This window comes from Vombatus ursinus, unplaced genomic scaffold (assembly GCF_900497805.2).
Source record: "Vombatus ursinus unplaced genomic scaffold, bare-nosed wombat genome assembly UNPS02015255.1, whole genome shotgun sequence".
Taxonomy (NCBI): Eukaryota; Metazoa; Chordata; class Mammalia; order Diprotodontia; family Vombatidae; genus Vombatus; species Vombatus ursinus.
The window spans coordinates 33206207-33230492 of NW_020955033.1; the positions used below are offsets into that span (position 1 = coordinate 33206207).

Genomic DNA, 24286 nt, shown 5'->3' on the forward strand with positions numbered 1-24286 from the left:
GACACTCCACCCTAGCAAAGTAAATATATTTCTTTGTGAAATGCATTCTAAGAGGAGGTGTGAGCCATGTTTAACATTGTTAATGACTTTGAAGGGACTTAAAAGGCCATCTAGTCTAACTTATTTTATTGATGAGGAAATTAAGGCCTAGGAAAGTTAAGTGATTTACTTGTTGTGACATAACTAATAATCTGGGGAGTCTAGATTTGAATCCAGGTTCCCTGACTTAAATTTAGCACTCCTTCCAGTGTCCCATTTCATTATGTCAGACAACTAACCTAAACTAATTGCTCAAATGAGTCAAAGAAATGAAAGTCAATGCTTTTTTGTTCAAAGTTGTTTAGAGTGCATTAAATGTTATTTTAGCTAACCAGCCTGTGAACCATCGATTGGTGGCTATTTGAAATACTGAGGATATTCAGGGACATAGGATGTTTGAGCCACAAATTTAATGAATGAAACGGTCCATCAGAATCTTTGATCTCTTCAAAGTTTATCTGATTATTTTTGTTGTGTGTGTATGTGTGTTTTTTTTAATAAACATCTTGTAATTCAAATAACCATTGGCTGTTCTCACTTTGCAGTTTTGTAATGAGCAACAAAAAAAGGGCAAATGCACAAATAAAAACTCTTAGAAAAAATTAATTTAATCAACTTGGATAAAAGCAGTAGCATTACAATTAACAGAATACACATAACATGAATAGACACACACATAAGCATTTATATGTATATATGCATGTATGTGTATTATATATGGTTATCTATTAATTTAAAGGAGTGAGAATTAAGGTGATTTGCCAGACAAAATCACCCTTCATATGTCTTTTCTTCTCCTATTAGAATTTAATATTGGTTAAGAATTCCTAACCAGCTAGGTGGTGCAGCGGATACAGATCCAGTCTTGGAGTCAAGAGGACTTGAGTTCAAGTCTACTCTCAGACACTTAACACTTAGTAGCTATGTGACCCCGGGCAAGTCACTTAACCCTAACTGCCTCACCAAAAAGCAAAAAAGAATTCCTAACCAAACAAAGGATAGATGCGTTCTAAAAGATAAAATAGGTAATTTCAATTCCATGAAATTAAAAAAGCTTTTGCATGAATAAAATTAATACACCTAGAATAATAAGGGAAGGAATTGACTGAGAAAGAATAATTTTTCAATCAAATACTTCTGATAATTACCTGATATCCAAGATCTATAGACAAGAAACAGAAATATATAAGGCCAAAAGTCATTCACCAATACGTAAACAGTCAAAGGATATAGTTATTTAAAGAATTAAAAACTATTAACAATCACAGGAAAGAATTATCCAAATCATTAATAATAAGAGAAATGCAAAAGTAAATAACTTTGAGGTTTTATTAGCAAATTAGGAAGGACGACAAACAAGGAATTTAGTCAATGTTGGAGGAATCATCCAAAAAAGGGAGGCATAAAAATGTACTGTTGGTGGAGTCTTAAATTGGCCCAACCAATCTGAAAAGCAATTTGGAATTAAGTGAAGAAATTGACTAAAATATCTATTATCATTGACCCAGACCTTCCATCGCAAGGCATATCCTCCAAGGAGATAAATGACAAAAAATAAAGGTCTTGAATACTCCAAAATATTTATAGCAGCACTTTTTCTATTAGCAAAGAATTGAGGGAGGGGCAGAGGGAAGGAAGCAGGGAGGAAAGGAGAAAAGGAAGAGAGGGAGGGAGGAAAGGAGAGAAGGAAGAGAGGAAAGGAGGAAAGGAAGAAGAGGAAGGGAAAAAAGAAGGGAGGGAGGAAAGAGGGGAGGGAAAGAGGCAGGGAGGAAGGGAAGAAAAAAAGAATAGAGGAAGGGAGGGAGGGAAGGAAGAAAAGATGGAATGAAGGGAGGAAGAGAGGGAAGAAAGAAAGGAGGGTGGGTGCCTGTTACTTGAAGAATGGCTAAACAAAGTGTAGTCCTGGATATAATGAAATATTATCATGCTGTGAGAAATGATATAATGATGTATGGGGAAGATGATTGCGAATTGATGCAGACTAAAATAAGCAGAGGCAGGAAAACAATATATACAATGACCACAATGTTGTGAAAATTGTTTTGAATTGACATTGTAGTAAAAGGAAAAAACAGCAACGATAAAACAATAGAAACTGAATGCTATGAAATTATCATGTCAAACCTTAGCCCTCAAAGAAGAGTCAGGAGAAGGTACCTCCTCTCAATACTTTTCAGGAATGGGGGGATATGGGTATATAGTACAACATACAAAATTGGTCTTTTTCAATACAATGGTCAGTACTACCAAAGTCTTCCCCCATTCCCTTCCCATTTTGTCTATTATTTGTTATAAGGGATTGCTCTCTGGAAGGAGGAGGAGGGAGGAATGTTTTAGAAAATACAAATAATTTAAAAATAAAAGATATCAAAAACGTATTTTTAAAGAATAGAGGGGCAGGTAGGTAGAACAGCAGATAGAAAACCCGCCTAGGAGTTAGGAGGACCTGAGTTCAGATATGGCCTCAGACACAGCTCTGTGACTCGGGGCAAGTCACTTAATCCCAACTGCCTCCAATAAAATAAAATAAAGAAAAGAACAAGTCATTCAAGGGTAACTTACCATTTGTCCCATGATACAGGAGGTGAGAAATGGAAGAAAAAGTGTTTGGCTTAGAAGATGGAGAAGCTAAATGATTTGCCCAGTGTCACAAAGCTAGTATGGGTCAGAGGCAAGACTTGCCCAGGTCTCCAGAAATTACACCACATTGCCTCTTCACAACTTTTATAATATGGAACATTTGGAGGGGTGTGGGTGTGTGTGTGTGTGTGTGTGTGTGTGTGTGTGTGTTTCATAAAGTGCGGGAGTGATGAAACTAGGAGATGAAAATTTGTATACTGAATTACCCATTATTATAAGTAACAGAATAATATAGTGGATAAAATGCTGGCTGTTGCATTGGGAAGACCTCAGTTTGAAAACTACCTATAAATCTACCTCTAGCTATGTGATCATGGCCAGATCACTTAAACTTAACAGAACCTGAGTTATTCATTTGTAGAATAGAAGCAGTAGACTTTATGACCTCTGAGCTCCCTTTCAGCTCCAAGTTGATTAGTTAAACCCTAACTATGCTATTTAATAGATGTTATATTGGGCAAGTCACAATCTCTCTTGCCCTCAGTTTCTTCATCTGTGTCTATTTAAGTCGTCAATATATGAATTTATGACCTACGTGATCTCAGACAAGCCAATTAACTATTCAAGCCTCAGTTTCTTAATCCTCGAAGCAAGAGTAATCTCTAAGGTCTTTTAAAATTCCATCCCATGAGCTAAACATCAGTGTCTGAACAATATCTCAAATCTAACATGTGCAAAAGTGAACCAATCATTTTCTCCTAAAAGATTGCTTACCTGTTACCTTCTACTGACAGTACTACCACCTTCTAGTCACCTAGTCTGGAAACATTTGCATTATCTTTGAATCCATCCCATATACAATCTGTCTCTTCTTTTCTACTCCCACTGAAATCACTCTTTAGTTGATCATAACCTCTCAAATGGCTTATTACCAGAGCCTGCTAACCCGATATCTCTCCACTTTTCTATTTTCTCTCCAATCAATTAATCACACAGTTATCTGAGTAATCTTAATGTACTGCTAGGATGATATCACTACTCTATTCAAAACCTTTTAATGAATCTTTGTTGCCTTGAGCATAGAATACAGTCATTAGCCTGGTACATTATATGTACTCCCTATGGACATATTTGATTTACACTCCTAACCCATCATGTGGTTCCTATCCCTATTTCTAGCTTCCTCTCACACAATTCTCCTTGATGTATTTTATATGACAGCCACTAATCGCTATTATTGTCCTGTTTTCTTTCTTCTTTGTTCTGCTGCACTGCTGGAAAAGATTTCCTACATCAAGCATCTGACCTTTTAAATCTTTCCCTTTCTTCTAAACCTAACTCACATCATCTCTTCCATAAAGTCATTCCTGACTCTGCCCACAACTACCTGCCCCCTCCTCCACAACATAATGTAATATAAAAGTTCTCAAGTGTGGTCTGCAAACCCATGGAAATTCTCGAGACCCCTTCAGAGAACTGTAAGGTAATAATACTAAGACATTAGTATCAAAATATTTTTGTTGTTCAGTTATTTTGGTCGTGTCTAACTCTTTGTGGCCCCATTTGGAGTTTTCTTGGCAAAGATACTGGAATGTTTTGCCATTTTCTTTCCTAGTTCATTTTATAGATGAGGAAACTGAGTCAAACAGGGTTAAGTGACTTACCCAGGGTCACATAGCCAGAAGTGTTTGAGGCCATTTCTGAACTCAGGTTCTTTTGACTCCAGGCCAAGAACTCTATCCACTGTATTACCTAGCTGCCCATTAAAATATTAATGCTTATGAAAATTCTCCCCTCATTTTTAATTACAAATGCGCACGAGGCCAGATTTTCTTCATAGACTTGAACCAAAACAACCTATCACAACAAACTGAATGCAGAAGCAGATTATAAAAATCCATCTGTCATCTAAAAGCTAGACATTAAATTTGCAAAAACATGTAAAATAATGCCACTCATTTCTCAATTTTTGTTTTGAAAAAGTTAATTTTTGTCTAAAAATGTATTTATGTTAACATATAATGGGTTTATTATGCTTTTAAAATGAATTAATAAGTATTTTAAAACTTTAAATGTCTTAATTTCTAATACAGTAACTATCAATAGACAAAACACATATAAACAAAAGTTTTCAGTCCCACATCAATTTGCAAAAGTATAAAGAGGGCCTGAGCCCAAAAAGTCTGAGCACTGCTAAAGAAGTAGATATGGCAATGGACCCGGGCTCAGGAAGACCAAGGTTCAAGTCCTACCTCAAACCAATACTGGCTGTGCAACCTTTGGCAAGTCATTTAAATCTTTCTTGCCTCAGTTTCCTCATCTATAAAATGAGGAAGTCAGACTCAATGGCTTCTAGAAGCCCATCTAGCTCAAAATTTATCTCCCTATCATTTTCTTCCTAAATTTTGCATAGCATTCTATTTAGGCCACTTTTTTTGCCCTTATTACATTCTTTTGGATTGTAATAATTATGCAGATTCTTTATTTAACTGCAAAGTGTTGAAGAGCTTTGTATTACCAGGGCCTTGTAGTTAGTAGGTGCTTAGATGTTCACTGAATTGGATCTTCATTATAATTCTTCTGAAAATGTAATTGAAGAGCATATTACCTGACCAAGAAGAGCTATTTCTGCTCAAAGATTATGTTCTGGAATAATCTAAGGCATCATTATAAACACCAATTATTTTACAACACAGGCTACATTTCTTCCATACTGTGTCCTTATTAGATCATAACAGAAAGACTATGTTCAGATGTAGGCACCATATTTTATGAAGGACACTAATGACCTGGAGAACATATAAAGGGAGAATAAACTGAATGATGAAATTCATTTGACTTGAGCACTGGTTGAATAAATTTGAGATGTTTAGGAGGAAGAAGCAAAGATACAAGAGGAACATGATTGCCTTATATATCTGAAGGGCTGGCATAGAGAAGTATAAGATTTGCCTTGCTTGACCCCAAAGGATAGAATTAAATGGACGAAAGTTGCAAAAGAGAAAACACTTAGGTATGATATCAGGAAAATGTTCCTAAGAAATAAGAGCTACTCAGAAGGGTCATGGGATATCTTGGGAGTTAAAGTGTTTGGCCTCACTGGAAGTGTTTAAGAAAAGACTGGACAACCATTTGTTGGGGAATGTTATGGAGCAGAATCTTGTTCAAGTAGAGGTTGCACCAGAAGGTCTAATTCTAACATTTTGTGATTGAGATGACTCTATCCTGACTCTAAATCAATCCACTAAATATTTCTTAATCTCATACTATGTACATGGCACTGGAGACAGAAATATCAACTAAGATGCAGTTCTGGCCACGAAAGAACTTATAGTACAGGGTGTTTCAAAAGTCTTGGGGTAAATTTAAGTTGTTAAAGTCTAAACACTCTGTGAAATGGGGGGATTAGACATCTGCATAAATGTGATACAAAGAATAATGCAGTAGGCATATGGGAAAAGTCTAGACAAAGTCTTATTAGAAATGAGAGAGAGAGAGAGAGATCACTTCCAATTGACCAGGAATCAACAAAATCATCATGGCAACAGTGTTCATTGGTGATGAGAAAGAAGCAATGTCAAGAAATGGTAATGGGAGGGGGACAGCAATGTAGTTTGGAGTAGGGAAAGTCATAAAAATGAGAAATAGAGAATGAGATTAAGGAATAATCTAGTTTATCTAGAATATAGAATATATAAACAGGAACAGAATGACATATGAGTGGATATGGAGATAGGAACCAGACTGTAGAGGGTCTTGAATGCCAGAATAAGGGATCTGTAATGTAATTCAAAAGATGCTGAAGGCTTTTGAATAAGATAAGTGATGGGACTGGAGCAATAAGTTAGGAAAAGCTTATTTCATCCATTGTAAAGAATGAACGAGACATGTATCAGATTTTGGATATAAGTATTCTTTTTGGATAAAGGTACAAACTAATTATTTCCTATCAAATGGTTGTTTTTTCTTAAAAGATAAATGCAAGGGGAAAGAATCTAGTTAAGGAATTCTTTTTTTTAATTTTTTTATTAATTTATTTTGATTTATCAATAATCACTTCCATATGCTTTTGAGTTTAAAATTTTTCTCCCCCTTCTTCCCCACCACCCTCCCCAAGACGGCGCACAATCTGATATAGGCTATATATTTACATTCATATTAAACATATTTTCACATTAGTGATGTTGTAGGTAGAAATTAAAACCAATAGGAGGAACCATCAGAAAGAGGAAACATAACTCAACAGAAGAGAAAAAATAATAACAATTCGGCTTCCATAGTTCTTTGTTTGAGTGTGGATAGCATTTTCCATCACAAGGCCTCTGGAGATGTCTTAGATCCTTGTATTGTCAGGAAGGGTTAAGTTTATCAATATTAGTCATCACACAACGTGGCTGTTATTGTGTACAACGTTCTTTTGGTTCTGCTCACTTCACTCAGCATCAGACCATACAAGTCTTTCCAGGTTTTTCTGAAGTCAGCCTGTTCATCATTTCTTATAGCACAATAGTATTCCATCACATTCATATACCACAACTTGCTCAGCCATTCCCCAATTGATGGGCATCCTCTCAATTTCCAATTCTTTGCCACCACAAAAAGAACTGCTATGAATATTTTTGTACATGTAGGTCCTTTTCCCATTTGTGTGATCTCTTTGGGATATAGCCCGAGAAGTGCTATTGCTGGGTCAAAGGGTATGCACATTTTTATAGCCCTTTGGGCATAGTTCCAAATTGCTCTCCAAAATGGTTGGATCATTTCACAACTCCACCAACAATGCATTAGTGTTCCAATTTTACCACCTCCTCTCCAACATTTATCATTTTCCTATTTTGTCATGTTGGCCATTCTGATAGGTGTGATGTGGTACCTCAGAGTTGTTTTGATTTGCATTTCTCTAATCAATAGTGATTTAGAGCATTTTTTCATATGACTATAGATGACTTTAATTTCTTTATCTGAGAACTGTCTGTTCATATTATATATTTTAGAAATGAGGCCCCTATCAGAGAGACTGGTTGTAAAAGTTCTTTCCCAATTTTCTTCTAATCTCAATTGCACTGGCTTTGTTTGTGCAAAAACTTTTCAATTTAATGTAATCAAAATTATCTATTTTGCTTTTTGTAATGTTCTCTATCTCCTGTTTGGTCATGAATTCTTCTGTTCTCCATAGATCTGACAGGTAAACTATTCCTTGCTCTCTCAGTTTGCTTATAATATCAGCCTTTATATCTAAATCATGTGCCTCTGCCACACTCTTTTCCAGTTTTCCCAGCAGTTTTTTTCAAAGAGTAGGTACTTATCCCAGAAGCTGGGGTCTTTGTGTTTATCAAATAATAGATTACTATAGTCATTGACTACTGTGTCTTGCATACTTAATCTATTCCACTGATCCACCACTCTATTTCTTAGCCAGTACCAAGCAGTTTTGATGACTGCTGCTTTATAATACAATTTAAGATCTGGAATGGCTAGGCCACCTTCCCCTGCATTTCTTTTCATTAGTTCTCTTGGTATTCTGGACCTTTTGTTCTTCCAAATGAATGTTGTTATCATTTTTTCTAACTCTATAAAATAATTTTTTTGGTAGTTTGATTGATATGGCACTGAATAAGTAAATTAGCTTAGGTAGAATTGTCATTTTTATCATATTAGCTCAGCCTACCCATGAGCAACTGACGTTTTTCCAATTATTTAGATCCGACTTTATTTGTGTCAAAAGTGTTTTGTAATTTTATTCATAGAGTCCTGGGTTTGTTTCAGGAGGTAGACTCCTAAATATTTTATAATGTCTGCAGTAAGTTTAAATGGAATTTCTCTTTCTATCTCTTGCTGTTGGGATTTGTTGGTAATATATAGAAATGCTAATGATTTATGTGGGTTTATTTATAGCCTGCAACTTTGCTAAAGTTGTTCATTATTTCAAGCAGTTTTTTACTTGATTCTCTGGGATTCTCTAAGTATAAAATCATGTCATCTGCAAAGAGTGATAGCTTTGTTTCTTCTTTGCCTATTCTAATGCCTTCAATGTCTTTTTCTTCTCTTACTGCTAAAGCTAACGCTTCCAGTACGATGTTGAATAACAGTGGTGATAATGGACATCCTTGTTTCACCCCCAATCTTATTGGAAATGCTTCTAGCTTGTCCCCATTACATATTATGCTTGCTGAAGGTTTTAGATAGATGCTGTTTATTATTTTAAGGAAGACTCCATTTATACCTATGCTTTCTAGTGTTTTTAATAGGAATGGGTGTTGTATTTTGTCAAAAGTTTTTTCTGCATCTATTGAGATGATCATGTGGTTTCTGTTAGTTTTGGTGTTGATATGATGGATTATGCTGATAGTTTTCCTTATATTGAATCAGCCCTGCATTCCTGGTATAAATCCTACCTGTCATAGTATATTATTCGTGTGATAAGTTGCTATAATCTGTTTGCTACTATTTTGTTTAAAATTTTTGCATCTATATTCATTAGAGAAATTGGTCTATAATTTTCTTTCTCTGTTTTGACTCTTCCTGGTTTAGGTATCAGCACCATATTTGTATCATAAAAAGAATTTGGGAAGATTCCTTCTTTACCTATTTTACCAAATAGTTTTTATAGTATTGGAATTAGTTGCTCTTTAAATGTTTGATAGAATTCGCATGTAAATCCATCTGGCCCTGGAGATTTTTTTCTAGGGAGTTGATCAATGATTTGTTCAATTTCTTTTTCTGAGATGGGGTTATTTAAGTATTTTACTTCCTCTTCTGTTAATCTGGGCAATTTATGTTTTTGTAAATATATATCTATTTCACTAAGATTGTCAAATTTGTTGGTATATAGTTGGGCAAAATAATTCCTAATTGTTGTTTTAATTTCCTCTTCCTTGGTGGTAGTTTCACCCTTTTCATTCTTGATACTAGTAATTTGGTTTTCTTCTTGCTTTTTTTTAATTAGATTAACCAAAGGTTTATCTATTTTATTGGTTTTTTCATAAAACCAGCTCTTAGTTTTATTTATTAGTTCAATAGTTTTCTTAATTTCAATTTTATTAATTTTTCCTTTGGTTTTCAATATTTCTAATTTGGTGTTTAATTGAGGATTTTTAATTTGTTCTTTTTCTAGTTTTTTTAGTTATATGCCCAATTCAATGATCTCCTCTTTTTCTATTTTATTTATGTAAGCATTTAGAGATATAAAACTTCCCCTAAGAACTGCTTTTGCTGCATCTCATAAGTTTTGGTATGTTGTCTCATTATTGTCATTCTCTTGAATGAAACTATTGATTGTTTCTATGATTTGTTCTTCATTTTTTAGGATTAGATTATTTAGTTTCCAATTATTTTTTAGTCTATCCATGGCCCTTTGTTACATATAATTTTTATTGCATCATGATCTGAAAAGAATGCATTTACTATTTCTACCTTTCTGCATTGGATTGTGAGGTTTTTATGTCCTAGTACATGGTCAATTTTTGTGTATGTGCCATGTACCGCCAAGAAAAAAGTATATTCCTTTCTATCCCCATTTGGTTTTCTCCACAGGTCTATCATACCTAACTTTTCTAATGTTCTATTCACCTCCTTAACTTCTTTCTTGTTTATTCTGTGGTTAGATTTGTCTAGTTCAGAGAGGGGGAGGTTGAGGTCCCCCACTAGTATAGTTTTGCTGTCTATTTCTTCCTGTAACTCCCTGAACTTCTCCTCTAAGAATCTGGATGCTATACCATTTGGTGCATATATGTTTAGTAATGATATTACTTCATTGTCTATGGTGCCTTTTAGCAGGATGTAGTTTCCTTCCTTATCTCTTCTGATAAAATCTATTTTTGCTTTTGCTTTGTCTGAGATCAGGATTGCTACTCCTGCTTTTTTTACTTCAGCTGAAGCATAATATATTTTGCTCCAGCCTTTTACCTTTACTCTGTATGTGTCACTCTTTTTCAAATATGTTTCCTGTAAACAACATATTGTAGGATTATGGTTTTTAATCCAATCTGCTATACGCTTCCGTTTTATGGAAGAGTTCATCCCATTTACATTTACAGTTATGATTACTATCTGTGTCTTTTTCTCCATCCTTTTCTCCCCCGTTTATGCTTTTCTTTCTCCCTTCTCCTTTCCCCCCCTCACTAGTATTTTGTTTTTGACCAATGCCTCCTTCAGTCCCACCTCCATTCTATTATCCCTTTCCCTTTTCTTCCCCTTTATCCTTATTGCTTCTTCCCTCCCTTCTATTCCCCCTCCCTTTTCTTTCCCCTTTCCCTCCTACCACCTATAGAGCAAGTTAGATTTCTATACCTAACTGATTACGTTATTCCCTTCTTGAGCCAAATTTGATGAGAGAAAGGTTCAAACAATGCTCATCCCCCTCCCTTCTTTACTTCTGCTCTAATAGGTTTTTGTCTTTTCCTGTAACATAATTTACCCTTGTCTGCCTCCTCCTGTCTCAGTACATTTTCTTAGCTCAGATTAATCCACTTACTTGGATCCATTTAACCCACTTGATTAAATTTTTTTTTATCATTACATCAAAGTCAACTTATATCCACCCCCTTTATGTATACTCCTTTAACATGGTATAATAACAATACAGTTCTCAAGAGTTGCAAGTGTCATCTTCCCTCGTAGGGATGTAAACATTTTGCCCTTATTAACAACATATTGTATCTTTCTGTTCCATTTACCTTTTTATGTCTCTCTTGAATCTTGTACTTGGAAGATCAAATTTTTTGTTGAGCTCTGGTCTTTTTATCAGGAACGTTTGGAAGTCCCCTATTTCATTAAATATCCATCTCCTTCCCTGAAAAATCATGCTCATTTTCACTGGGTAGTTAATCCTTGGCTGCATTCCAAGCTCCTTTGCCTTACAGAATATCATATTCCATGCCCTATGGTCTTTGAATGTAGAGGCTGCAAGGTCCTGTGTAATCCTGACTGTGGTTCCATGATATTTAACTAGTTTCTTTCTGGCTGCTTGCAGTAATTTCTCTTTTATCTGGTAATTTTGGAATTTAGCTATTACATTCCTTGGCATTTTTAATTTGGGATCTCTTTCAGGCGGGGAGTGATGGATTCTTTCTATAGTTATTTTACCTTCAGGTTCTAGGACTTCAGGGCCATTTTCCTTTATGATTTCCTGAAGGATATTGTCCAGGCTCTTTTTTTCATCATGGCTTTCAGGTAGGCCTATAATTTTTAAATTGTCTCTCCTGGATCAATTTTCCAGGTCAGCTGTTTTGCCCATAAGGTATTTCACGTTTTCATCTATTTTTTTATTTTTTTGTTTCTGTTTGACTGATTCTTGCTCTCTCATAGAGTCATTAGTTTCCATTTGTTCAATTCTAATTTTTAACATACTATTTTTTTCTGTTAGATTTTGTACTTTCTTCTCCAATTGGTCAATTGTATTTTTAAGGAACTTATTTTCTTCATTGTACTTTTTTCCCCAATTGGCCAATTGTGTGTTTTAGGGAGTTGTTTTCTTCAGTGTACTTTTTTTCCAATTGGCCAACTGTACTTTTAAAGGACTCCTCTACCTCTCTCATTTGACTTTTAAAATCCTTCTTGAGTTCTTGTAAGAAGACTTTTTGGGCTTCAGACCAGTTCATATTCCCTTTTGATGTTGCAGATGTGGGTTTGATGACAGTGTTGGCCTCTTCAGAATTTCTGTCTTGATCTTCACTCTTCTCATAATATCAATCTATCGTACATTTCTTTTTACTCATGGTGTTTCTTTATTCCCTAGCCTTTAAAGAGATTAAGCTCTTCTGCTGGGGAGCAGAGGGAACTGACCCAAGCTTGTTGTGTTGGGAGCCTAGGTCTTGGTCACTGGCTTTGTGTGCTGGGGCCTCTTATGTTGGCAATTGGAGGCTGTAGGGTTCTGACAGCTTATCTGGTGTTGGGCTGGAATCAGCAAGGCTGGGACTTTCAGGTAAATCTAGGTTGCCTGCTTTTCCTTTCCTTTAGCTTTGCTTAGCTCCTTTTAGATAAGTGTTGCCAGGTGTTTATCTGCCTGGGGCCCCTTGCGGTGCTGCCTCCCTTATTTCTGTTGAGGTACTGGGAGACTTCTTTGCTGTAGAATGCTGAGGCACCTGGTGGTTTTCTGAGCTGGTTTCCACCAGTTACGCCATCCTCACTGAGGCACTCGGAGGTACAGCTGTTGGCTTTTGCCTGTTCAACCACCTGGGCTTTGGGATCTCTTCCTGGTTGGCAGTTGGAGGCTGTAGGGTTTTGACAGCTTATCTGGTGTTGGGCTGGAATCAACAAGGCTGGAACTTTTTGGCACCTCTAGGTTGCTTTCTTCAGCTCCTTTCAGACGAATGCTGCCGGGTGCTTATCCGCCTGAGGCCCTTTGTAGTGCTGCTACCCTATTTTTGCTGAGGCATTGGGAGACCCGTTTGTTGTAGAATGCCGAGGCACTAGAATCTCCTCCTGGTGTGCTAAAGTGGGTCTTTCCACTAGCTGGCTGGGCGACTCCTGTTTCATACTGCTCCCCTTCCCCCAGGGTAAGAGGGGCCTTTCCCGTTAATCCCTCTAGCTACCTGGGCTACTGCACTGCTGCACCCCATCTTTCTTCTGGTTCAGCTGTTCCAGGGTTTTTTCTGGGGTGATATTTTTTGGGTTTTCAGAGGTTGATAGGGGAGGGTGAGAGCGACTACCTTTTTACTCCTCCATCTTGGCTCCCGGAAGCAGAACCTTTGCATTCTCTGGTTAAGGAATTCTTTACATTGGTTTTCCAGATAATTCAGTCCTCCTCTCCAATCTCTATACTTAATGTTTAAATTTTGACTATCTTTTTGGCAGAACTTAAAATCCAGAATGTTCTCTCTTCCCTTGGATACTGTGACACTATTTTCTCAAGATTCTATTTCAATCTGTATGACCATTTTAGCTTAGTGTCTTTTTCTGGATCATTATCCATCTTCTGACCACTAAACAGGACCATCCACAATACTCTCTCCTGACCATATTTCCTCTTCTCTCAGTCTACTTTCTTGGCTGGTGACTGCATCTGTTTCCATGTATTTAATTATCAGCCTTGTGCAGAGAACTCCCAAATGCATACATCCAGTAATAATGTATCTCCTAACTCATTTTAGATTGTCAACTGCCTGCTGAGAACCTTCACATGGATGTAATTCATTTTCTTACTGGAAAACCAACATTCCTTCGACAAACTTGCCAATTTCTGTTGAGGGCATTGTCATCTTTGTGGCCATATGGATTCAGAAATTTGGAGTCATCTTTGATTATTTCTTCTCTCTCATTATTCCCTAAATTCAGTCAGTCATCAAGTCTTGTTAATTCTATATTAAAAATGTCCACTATATCTATGACCCCCTTTCTCCTCTTACACAGTAACCACTCTAGTTCAAACTCTCAATTTTTTTTTTTTGTTTAGTCGTTTTTCAACTGCTTCCAACTCTTCCTTGCCCCATTTAGGGTTTTCTTGGCAGAGATACTGAAGTGGTTTGCCATTTCCTTCTCCATTGTATTTTACAGATGAGGAAACTGAGGCAAACAGGAGCAAGTGACTTGCTCAGGAACTCAGTACTAGTAAGTACCTGAGGCTAGATTTGAACTCAGAAAGATGAGTCTTCCTAAGTCCAGGCCTGATGCTTTATCCACTGCACCATTTAGCTGTCCCAAACCCTCATTACCTCTCACTTAAATTACTGCAGAGCTTTCTAAAGATTCCCCAAGTATAGTCTCTGCTTGCTCTTAATCCATCATCCACATAGCTCAACTCCTAAAACAAAGATCTGACCATGTCATTCCTCTACCCTAGAGATTTTAGTGACTTCCTATATATCCTCTAAGATAAAATACAAAATCTTCAGGCTGGCATTTAAAAAGTACTGCCTTCTATGCTTTCCAGGATTCTATTACTCGCCTTCAGACATCTCCTATTCTAAGCAAACACTCTTGCTAACTCTTCCTAGTATATGACACTCTAGGTTCCATCTCTGTCCTTTGGACCCCTATGTGTGAAATGCACTCACTTCTTACCTTTACCTAATTAGACTATATACTGCCCTTCAAAGCCCACCTAAGGTGCCATCTGCTCTGGGAGGCTTTTCGTGACCCCGGGTTATCATTCTCTCCATTTTGAAATTGTTGTTTAGTCATTTTTCACTTGTGTCCAACTCTTCATGACCCTATTTGGAGTCTTCTTGGAAAAGACACTAGAACGATTTGCCATTTCCTTCTCCAGCTCATTTTACAGATGAGGAAACTGAGGCAAACATAGTTAAGTGATGTGCCCAGGGTCACACAGGTAGTAAGTGTCTGAGACCAGATTTGAACTCAGGTCCTCCTGACTCCAGGCCCGGCATGCTATCCACTATGTAATTTATCTGTACAGTACAACATAAGCTCCTTGAGGGTAAGGACTTTTTAATTTCTGCTTGTATCCTCAGCACTCAACACAGTATCTTGAACACAGAAGGCAATGAATGTTTATTGAATTCAGTTGTTAAAACTGACTTGTCTAAACTTGTCAGACAAAACTCAATAACTAATAGGATAAATAATCAGGTTTAGTTTGTTTGGTTTGGGGGGTTTGTTCTTTTTTTTTTTTTTTTTTGGAGAGGGAAAAGTAGGTTCTGGTCAGGACCTGTGATTCATCAGTGTAGGGAACTCCCAGTATGTATATGCACTCAAGAACATCAACAATTCCTTTGTACTTTACAGTCTTAAAAATTGGCCGAGGGGACACACACACACACACACACACACACACACACACACACACACACACACACACACACACACACACACACACACACCCTGTATGCACACACTAACCATTTTAAAAGCTTTGACCGGTACTGCAGAAGATTGAGTAGTTTCCAAGTAGTCTGTCCAAGAAAAATTTTCTGGATCAGGATGACCTATAGAGGAGAGAAAGAATGAGAGAGAGAGAGAGAGAGAGAAAGAGAGAGAAGAACAGTGATCATGAAACCATTGAGACGTTAACTTTTCTTACATGTACTATGTAATATTGAAAACAACATTAGCTAATAATGACATAACTATTCTTTTACCAAAAAACAGTGCTATAGGGACAGAGGGTAGAGGAGTTGATAGAGTACCGGGCCTGGAAGTCAGGAAGACCTGAGTTCAAATCTGGCCTCAAAAAGTAGCTGCATGACCCCAGGCAAGTCATTTAACCCCTTTCTGCCTTAGTTTCTTCAACTGTAAAATGGAGATAATAACAGCACCTACCTCATAAGGTTGTTGTGAGAATCAAATGAGATGATATTTTTTAAAAGCACCTAGCAGAGGCACTTAGAACACAGCCCATTCAAGCATCTTGTAACTAGAGAAAGTTTCAAGGAGTCAAAGGGACTCTTACTAGGCAATTCAGCAGCCCCTATTAGGCAGTAACATTTTCTTCCTGATAAAACCTTTGCTATTTGAGTTAATACAATTTTAGCTCCATTTCTTATAAAGGAATTCAAGCCAAATTTTAAGCAAATTGGCTCCTAAAGATTAAGAAGGTTTCTGTAAGATTTGTGACAGTATTCACTAAAAGATTTTAGAGAACACCACACACTGAAGTGAATTTATAAAAGTGTAAAACTTCTTTATTTTTGTGATTTAAATTCTTTAAAACTGACCTATTTTTCCTTAGGATATTTTATCTCAAATCTAAAAGAATTGAAATATTTACTAGGGGAAACCACATGCTGTTATACTTTCAAATTCTGTAACTGCTCTCAGAAGAGCAATTAGCTATAAGCTGTGACTGATAAAGCAAATACATTTTTGTGACAACAATGTAATTGCAACCATAAAATATAGTTTGATATAAAAAAATCCATAGGCTTAAAATTATGACAGGAAAAGCTCGTTGACTTTTAGGAAAATAACTATAGTTAGCAAATCATTCATCCAAAGATTCTAAGAAGAAAATCACTGATGTGAACATTGCCTAATCTTTCTTGTTAGTTACATACACTTAAGTCAACAGAAACCAACAGAGAATGATTCAGGTAGTCCTACTCTAAGGAATGACTTAGAAGACCAAGTCTGAATGATAATATGGTAGAAAAAAATAAGGCAAAAACACTTTAAAATAAGTTTAGGAAAAAAGCCCTCTTTCCATAATTTTTGAGATGCTTTTTGATATTTCAATAAATATAGTTTTATAATTTCTGTAAATTCATCCAGATCAGCTGAGATTTGATTATGCTCAATTTCATTCAATTCAACAAGCATGTTTTAAGCATCTACCTATAAAAAAGATGAAAAAAATGCCTGTTGATTTTAAGTGTCATGTCATCAAGGGTCTTATATTCTACTAGAAGACAAAATATATAAAAAACATAATTTGGGTCTGAACAGTAAGAATTTTTGCTATAAACTATTACCTAATCTTTGGAATGCAATGGATTTTAGGATTAGATTAGGAAATCTGGATTTAAAATCCACTTCTGTCCCTTACTACCTGTAAGACTCTGGTCAAGTTTACTCATATCTCTCTGACCCTCAGCTTTCCCATCTGTAAAATGAAGAGGCTGAACTACATGACCTTCTAAAATTAGGATCCTTAATCCATGGGGAATTTTTTTCAAATGACAAGGACCAGATTTCAGACATATTCCAGTGAATCAGCCAAATGGATAAATGTGTCCAACTGCCTTTGCCATACATATGGATCTTCAGATTACCATAGTTGTCAACTTTCCAATTTCTTTAAATTGAAGAGAACAGCTCAAATCCTGTTACATGGAGAAGTGCTTAGCCTTATTTAGGAAGACTGAATTGGACATTGGCTCAAGATAACCTTCTTCCCTGTGAAGTCCTGAACAGAAGGTGATCTGACAAAGGAGATGATATTCTCATCATGGTATCAAATGGCATAAAAAAGCATGAGTTCTTAGAAGCAAAGGGTACTACTCTTCTGAAGAGTAAATTAAGACTTAAGGACACCATTCCTAGACCTTATCCTCAGGCAAAAGGAATCCAAGATCAAAGTTAGTAAGTAGGTTGCTATGGAGTGAACTTAGGCTTTTAAGACCAGAAACACATTTTCTCCAATTTATCCTAACTGCCAAGAGAGACAAAGAAGTCTAAGCCATGAAAAATAGCAAAAGCCATTGAAATATGGAAATTATTTGTTGCTACTCATCTCAAGTTGTTAAACATTTATTAAGCCCTTACTACATGCAAGGTGGCACAGTGGATAGAGTACCGGGCCTGAAGACAGGAAGACTCATCTTCCTGAGTTCAAATCTGGCCTCACTTACTTACTAGCTATGTGACCCTGAGCAAGTGACTTAACTATGTTTACCTCAGTTTCTTTATCTGTAAAATGAGGTGGAGAAGGAAATGGCAAATCACTCCTGTATCTCTGCCAAGAAAACCCCAAATGGAGTCACGGAGAGATGGACACATTAAAAATAAACTTAACAAATATACAAGGCACCAAGCTAAGCACTAAGGATATGAAAAAAAGAAAACAAATGTCTGCTCTCAAAGAGCTCAGAGTCTAATGCAAACAACTATACACAAACAAGATGATAAATTGGAGATAATCACATAGAAGGCACTAGCATTATGGAGGAATTCAGGTCATTTCAGCCTCACAGGTAGCTTTTAAGATACATCAGCAGTATACTGGAGCAGCAGAAAGATCACTGTATGTGGACTTCTGAATGTGAAATTATGGGACATGAGTTGGGACATGAGTTTGCACCATGGCTTTGCCACTATGAGACCACCTGTATGACCACAATAAACAAGCATTTACTAAACACCTGAGTCGCAAAGCAGAATTGCAGTAGCTCAAAAGAAACATGAGATGCTCAGATTTAGAGACATCTCCCTTCCAAATGTTCCTACGGATTCTCTGCGCCTGGCCTGTGACAGAGCCTTCCAAGCTCATACTGGTTTGATCAGCCATAGCTGGACATACTGTACACTGACCCCAACACAGTGATGTCTTCAAGTACAAAGGACAACAAGCAACTCTGTGAGGAAGACATGAAAAGTGCTGAGGATATAAAATACAGTGAATGAAACAATCCCTACCTGCAAGTTATTTGACCTCTCTGGACCTCAGTTTCCTCATCTGTAAAATAAAAGGGTTAAACGATATGACCTCTAAGGTCTCTACAGGATCTAAGAACATATCAGTGATCTCACTTCCATTTTCTACACAAAGCTTGGCATCTCAGCTGGTCTGTTCTGAACCCTCTTTTAAGCTGTTCTCAGCTTCAAGAGTGACCCCAGATGTTTTAAAACTGATTAATACTGAAAGGGAAGTGAGAAGGGGGACCTTAGACATCAAGACTTATAAGAGTGAGAGGAGGAGAAGTTTCTCTGCCTTCTCATCGTCTGTTGTTACCAATGCCAAGTTTAAGGTTCATTGTCTTCACACTGTTCTCCTTTTTTGTTGATTTTGAAAAATTACATATCCTTTTGCCTAACTGTGAGAAGGAAGGCTTTCGTTTCTTCAATACTGCAAGGTATAGCTACAGCTAGAGCCAAGGAGCAATGCACTATAATTGCCAAGTACTCATGGAAGATAGAAAACCGCAAACTTGGCAGTTTTTAATTTTTCTTTTTTTAAACCTAACATTCTATGGAGCCTTAGTGGAGAGTTTCCAGCCTATCTGAAAGCAAACTAAGGGATGGTGGTTAGAGGAAAGCACTACTCCTCCCCCTCTACAGCATAAAACTGAGTTGAACTCAATAATTATTTTTATTCATTTTCACAAACTAACTGATCCATTTTATTACTCACATCCCTCCAGGGCTCTAGAATCTCTGCAATATCAGGATTTTTACCCCATCATTCTGCTCTTAGCTCATGACAACAATGACGGTGACTTTGTTTCTATCTCCTTAATGTGTTAATGGAAACTATTTCTAGATTTTCTCAGTGCCAAGAGATGAGGATGATGGACTTCAACTCAAGTACCAAATTTCATCCCCTGGGGACAACAAGAGCAATGTGAAATGAGCAGGGAGGGGAATCATCAGTCCAGAAAGTGGAAGGAATATCTTGCTAACTCCAAGTAGAACAACTATGTATATTTTGAGATCTGACAAAATCGTCAGTTCATCTTAAAGTGGATTATACTAAAGTTAGCTCTAGCCATTTTTTACGGAGATAAAGGACAAGGGACTCAATATAAGCTTGATTTATCTAAATCAGATTGAGTAAATAATTACTTGTCCTGGAAGATCCTCCTTGACACATGTAACAGGCTTAAATATCTTCAGTTTCTTAGTGAATAGCCATTTTTCATAAAGTCCTTAGAATTACAAAGTGAACTTCCGGATGTGTCCCGGATATTTTTAGAACAGCATGTCCACAAGAGAACAGTTGATCCAGGATCTGTATTTAAATTAAAAGTTATATTTTTCCCCCTGTGAACCATTATTTAAATATCATACTAAGATTAAATAGATAGCTACCATACACAACTCATTTTTTGTTGTGTGCCAGATGCAAAAATGGCAAAGGCATCAACGGATCATTTCTTCAAGGGATTCTTGATCATGCTATAATGAATAATGTGTCAACTCTTTGATCAACTTTGTGGCCTTTTAAAGGTCCTCTGAAATAGTTCTCATTAATTTAGCAAACCCATTAACAGACTTCTAAATTAGCTTGGTGAATTGAGTCTGAGCTTTTACATTAGGTCACAGATTTAAAATTAAAAGGGATATCAGAGGTCATCTAATACAAACCCTTGCTTTTACAACTGAGGAAACTGAGGCCTAGAAAGGTTAAGTAAATTGCTTAGGGTCACACAAGTAGCAAATAGCACAGGCAGGACTTAACGCCAGGTCCCGTGATACCACAGTCAATGCTATTACATCATATAGCTACTCTTTTTCTAGATTTCCATACATTACCATGTGCTTGACATTGCTACCAAAATTGACTTGGATATAATGATGCATGTACAAACACACAATGATAAAATTGGTTATTGTAAGCTGTAACTGCCTAGCTATCATATCATGGTGACTAATTTACAAAATAATAATAATAATTCACTAATATATCACTTAAGATTTTTCTCACAACATTACTATAGATGATAGTATTATCTCCCTTTTTTGTTGTTGTTGTTCAGTTGTTTCAGGTATGTCTGATCTCTGTGATCCCATTTGGGGTTTATTTGCCATTTCCTTCTCCAACTTATATTACAGATGAGGAAACTGAGGCAGACAGGGTGAAGTGATTAGGCCAGGGTCAATTGGTTTATAAATGTCTAAAGCTTGATTTGAACTCAGGAAGATGAGTTTTCCTGACTCCACGTCCCATGCTCTATTCACTGTACCATCTAGCTGTCCATCTCCATTTTAAAGATATGGAAACTAAGGGTCACTAGGCCTGCCAAGCCATGTGCTAACTAGTTAGTAAGTGTCAAAGGTAAGATTCAAACCTTTGGCCTTCTGATGCCGAAGCCACCTTCATCTTTCACTATGTCATCCAGTGGATATCACAAAATTTCACATTCAGCATGGTCTGTAATTGAAGTACTATTTGTTTTAAACAACTTCCTACTTTGCCTTATAATCTCATAACTGCAGGTAGGGTGGGCGGTGTTAATAGGGGGAGTAGGAAGATTTCAACCACTTGCTAGTAAAAAGCATAGTTGATACTGTTTCGTTTTGTTCTGTTTTTGTTGCTGCTAGAATTAACTTTGCATATCCCAAAACATACTTTGGAGTTTGCCCTTCACACTGTGACTATGGTACAGAAAAAAGAGAGGACGCACTCACCTTGGGGTGCTATCAGAGTTCCTGCATTTTTCTGACACCATCCAACTGGTTGAATAAAAGGACTATAAATATCACACCTGCCAAAAATATACAATATTACTCTCAATAGAGTATTCTAACTAAAGTAAGAGAAAGAGTTCAAGATTGATGATGGATATCAAGAGCAATTATCTTGAAATAAGATATGATCAAAAATAGCTTTATGTATGCCACCTTGTATTAAACATCTTGTATGTTGAATAACTTTGCCTTAGTAAGCCATACCTTACTTGAAGTCTCACAAATCCTTATATAACACAAACCACCAACAATGCCCTTCCCTACCTCAAATCCATATTTTGCATGATGCTCTCATTTCATCTTACATTCATTGTACAATCAAAATTTGTACAGATTTAGTCATTTTCAGAAGAAGTAGCTCTTTTACTTACATATTATATTCTGGGAAAGAGTGCTAGAAAATTATTTTAATGACAACTTCTTCCATATTTAGGGTTATAACTCAGAAAAAGCATCCCTCCTTTCTAATGCCATGTTAGCTTACTGTCATTGTATGATCTATGTTCTCTGCTTTCTTTAGGCTTCTGAAGAACTCATTTATTACTTATTTTTTGATCTTTTCTAACAGGCAGCAGAACTATTCTCAAAATTTGGGGGGGAAAATGAAATTCTAGAATACTCCACAAGAATGTTCTCTTTACCAACTAGACAAAATGTAACAAGATGACTTGAACTATACACATTAATTCAAATATGACACCATTAGTAGTGTATCCCATAATATAGGAGGGGGAAATAAGTTCTATAATTCAACTCTCTCTCAGGAGGGAAAAGGAAGAAAGAGTGAAAAAAGGCAGCCAACTTCTCCCATGGTTCTATCATCACTGAGTATTCAACTTAATTGAATGTGGATCACACCTGATTATCTTTACCAGTAAAATGGTGTACTGGTATGTCTCACTGAAAACCTTACAACACCTATCCAGAGGGCTTCATGCTCTTGCTAGGTCGGCTGACCCTCTCCTCATCACTGTAAACAGCTCCCAAATTGGTGGGAGGAATCCATCATTCTCCCGTATCAGTGCCTGGGTAAGTGGGAAGTCATAACATTTTAAATGAACAAGGACAGGCTCCTCACCAATAATCGTAGGTGTCATCCCAGTTGTCAAAGTGAACAAGCAGGCGATCTCCAACAATATCTGCGATGGTGGCCACACACACCAAGGAAGGATTCTTCCTGTCCACTGCTTCAAGTTTCATTCCTACCCGAAGTTCTTCTGCTGGGGTTCCAATCTTGCAAAGCATCCCCATGGAAATAAATTTAAAAGAAAGCATGAAAGAGAACTAAACTAATGTATTTTTTTAAAAAATTCCATAATTTCTGCTATATTTCATCCCTTATCTTCTTGAACAGAGCTAAGAATATTCCAGTAAAGACTGTGCAAACAGGCTAGTATAACATATAGAGACGTTATAATCATGTGAAACTAGTTTTTATTTTATGGTTTCCGTCTGTTAATCATAGCTAGCATTTTTATAGCACTTTGAGGTTTGCAAAACATTTAAAAATATCTCAATTTATCTCCCCAAAAATCCTGGGAGGTATTTATAATAATAAACTACCATTATGCCTATTTTACCGATAAGGAAACTGAGGCTGGAAAAGAATATGTGACTTGCTCAGAGTAAGTAAGGTCTGAAGCTAAGTTTAAAGTTTTTCTGACTCTGGAACCAGCAGCATTTATCTGGAGGGTTATTTCTTCCCTCACTTAATTATCCTTCTTTGAAGTTCTTACTCAAATTAGATTTTAAAAAAACAACTTATGATTACTGAAAGCAGTAGTGGCTTTAAAAAAGAATAGGCTTTTAACTAAAACAAAAGTTATGAAATATGTAAGGCATGTACTTTAGTCACTTCAAAACAAAAGTTAAATAATTTGACCACCTGTTCTTGAAAATTATGTGGACTCCCTTAAAATTTAAACTGCATATCCAAAAATTAGTGGGAAAGTTTCTGGCATTTGCTCATGACTAGAATTCATTTTCAGGTCTCAGAAGGGCACATTTTACCTGCGTATAAGCTCTATGCCCAGATTTGAAATTGCAATGTAATTTCCAAAAATGGCTTTAACAACATAAATGCCATTTCTGAATTCTTAGGTCCATGGAAAATAGTGGGCACTGGAGGCGAAAGAAAGCTGTCTGCACTGAAGGATTCCTGGATGCTCTCACACATAACTCACCAAAACCCTCTGAGGTATGCAGAGCAGATATTAACATCTTCATGCCAAACAAAGGTAAACTGATGCACAAAGAACTGAGATGCCTACAACCAAAGACACCCAACTAGCTAGAAGAAGAATTAGGAAAAGAAACTTGTTTTCCTAATTTCCAACATGTACTATTTATACTAGGGGGGGATGGGGGGCAGTGGAACTTGTGGCCTCGAAGCCATATGTGGCCCTCTAGATCCTCAAGGATGGCCCTTTGACTGAATCCAAACTTCACAGAACAAATCCCATTAATAAAAAAATTTCTTCTGTAAAACTTGGACTCAATCCAAAGACCATACCCAAGCACCTGGAAGGCCACAGGTTCCCCACCCTGGTACTAGGCCATTTAGCCTTTAAAGCATGGGAGCCACTGGTAAAGTCACTGTCACCAGATTAGAAGATTGGCATTTCCCTTCTCACATCTATGGGTTTTCATGGCAGCATGAAAGGAATGATGGCACAAGGAAAATCCTACCTCCCTCCTCACAGAAGCTATGCCCTGAATGTACAAAATTTGGTGGATCCTTTCTCTTTCTATTCAATTCAAAAGCAGATTTTCTTCTGCATCTCAAGTGTCTGTCCAAGACATATGTACTAATGGATTAAATGAACTAACTATTCAATTTCATTTCAAAATCTGGGTAATACGCATT

At 36.7% G+C, this 24286-nt stretch overlaps 1 protein-coding gene across 4 annotated transcripts in view; it reads right to left on the reverse strand.

Moving 5' to 3' along the window:
• The window catches only part of LOC114031838 (lethal(3)malignant brain tumor-like protein 4), a 504773-nt gene that overhangs the window by 288108 nt on the left and 192379 nt on the right, over positions 1 to 24286 (reverse strand). For all 4 annotated transcript variants that reach the window (XM_027846992.1, XM_027846995.1, XM_027846994.1 and 1 more), the window contains 3 exons: positions 22499 to 22653; positions 21361 to 21437; positions 15418 to 15503 (listed from right to left, as the gene is read on the reverse strand). In XM_027846992.1, the coding sequence (XP_027702793.1) occupies positions 15418 to 15503; positions 21361 to 21437; positions 22499 to 22653 (318 nt within the window). The remainder of the gene's footprint in view (positions 1 to 15417; positions 15504 to 21360; positions 21438 to 22498; positions 22654 to 24286) is intronic.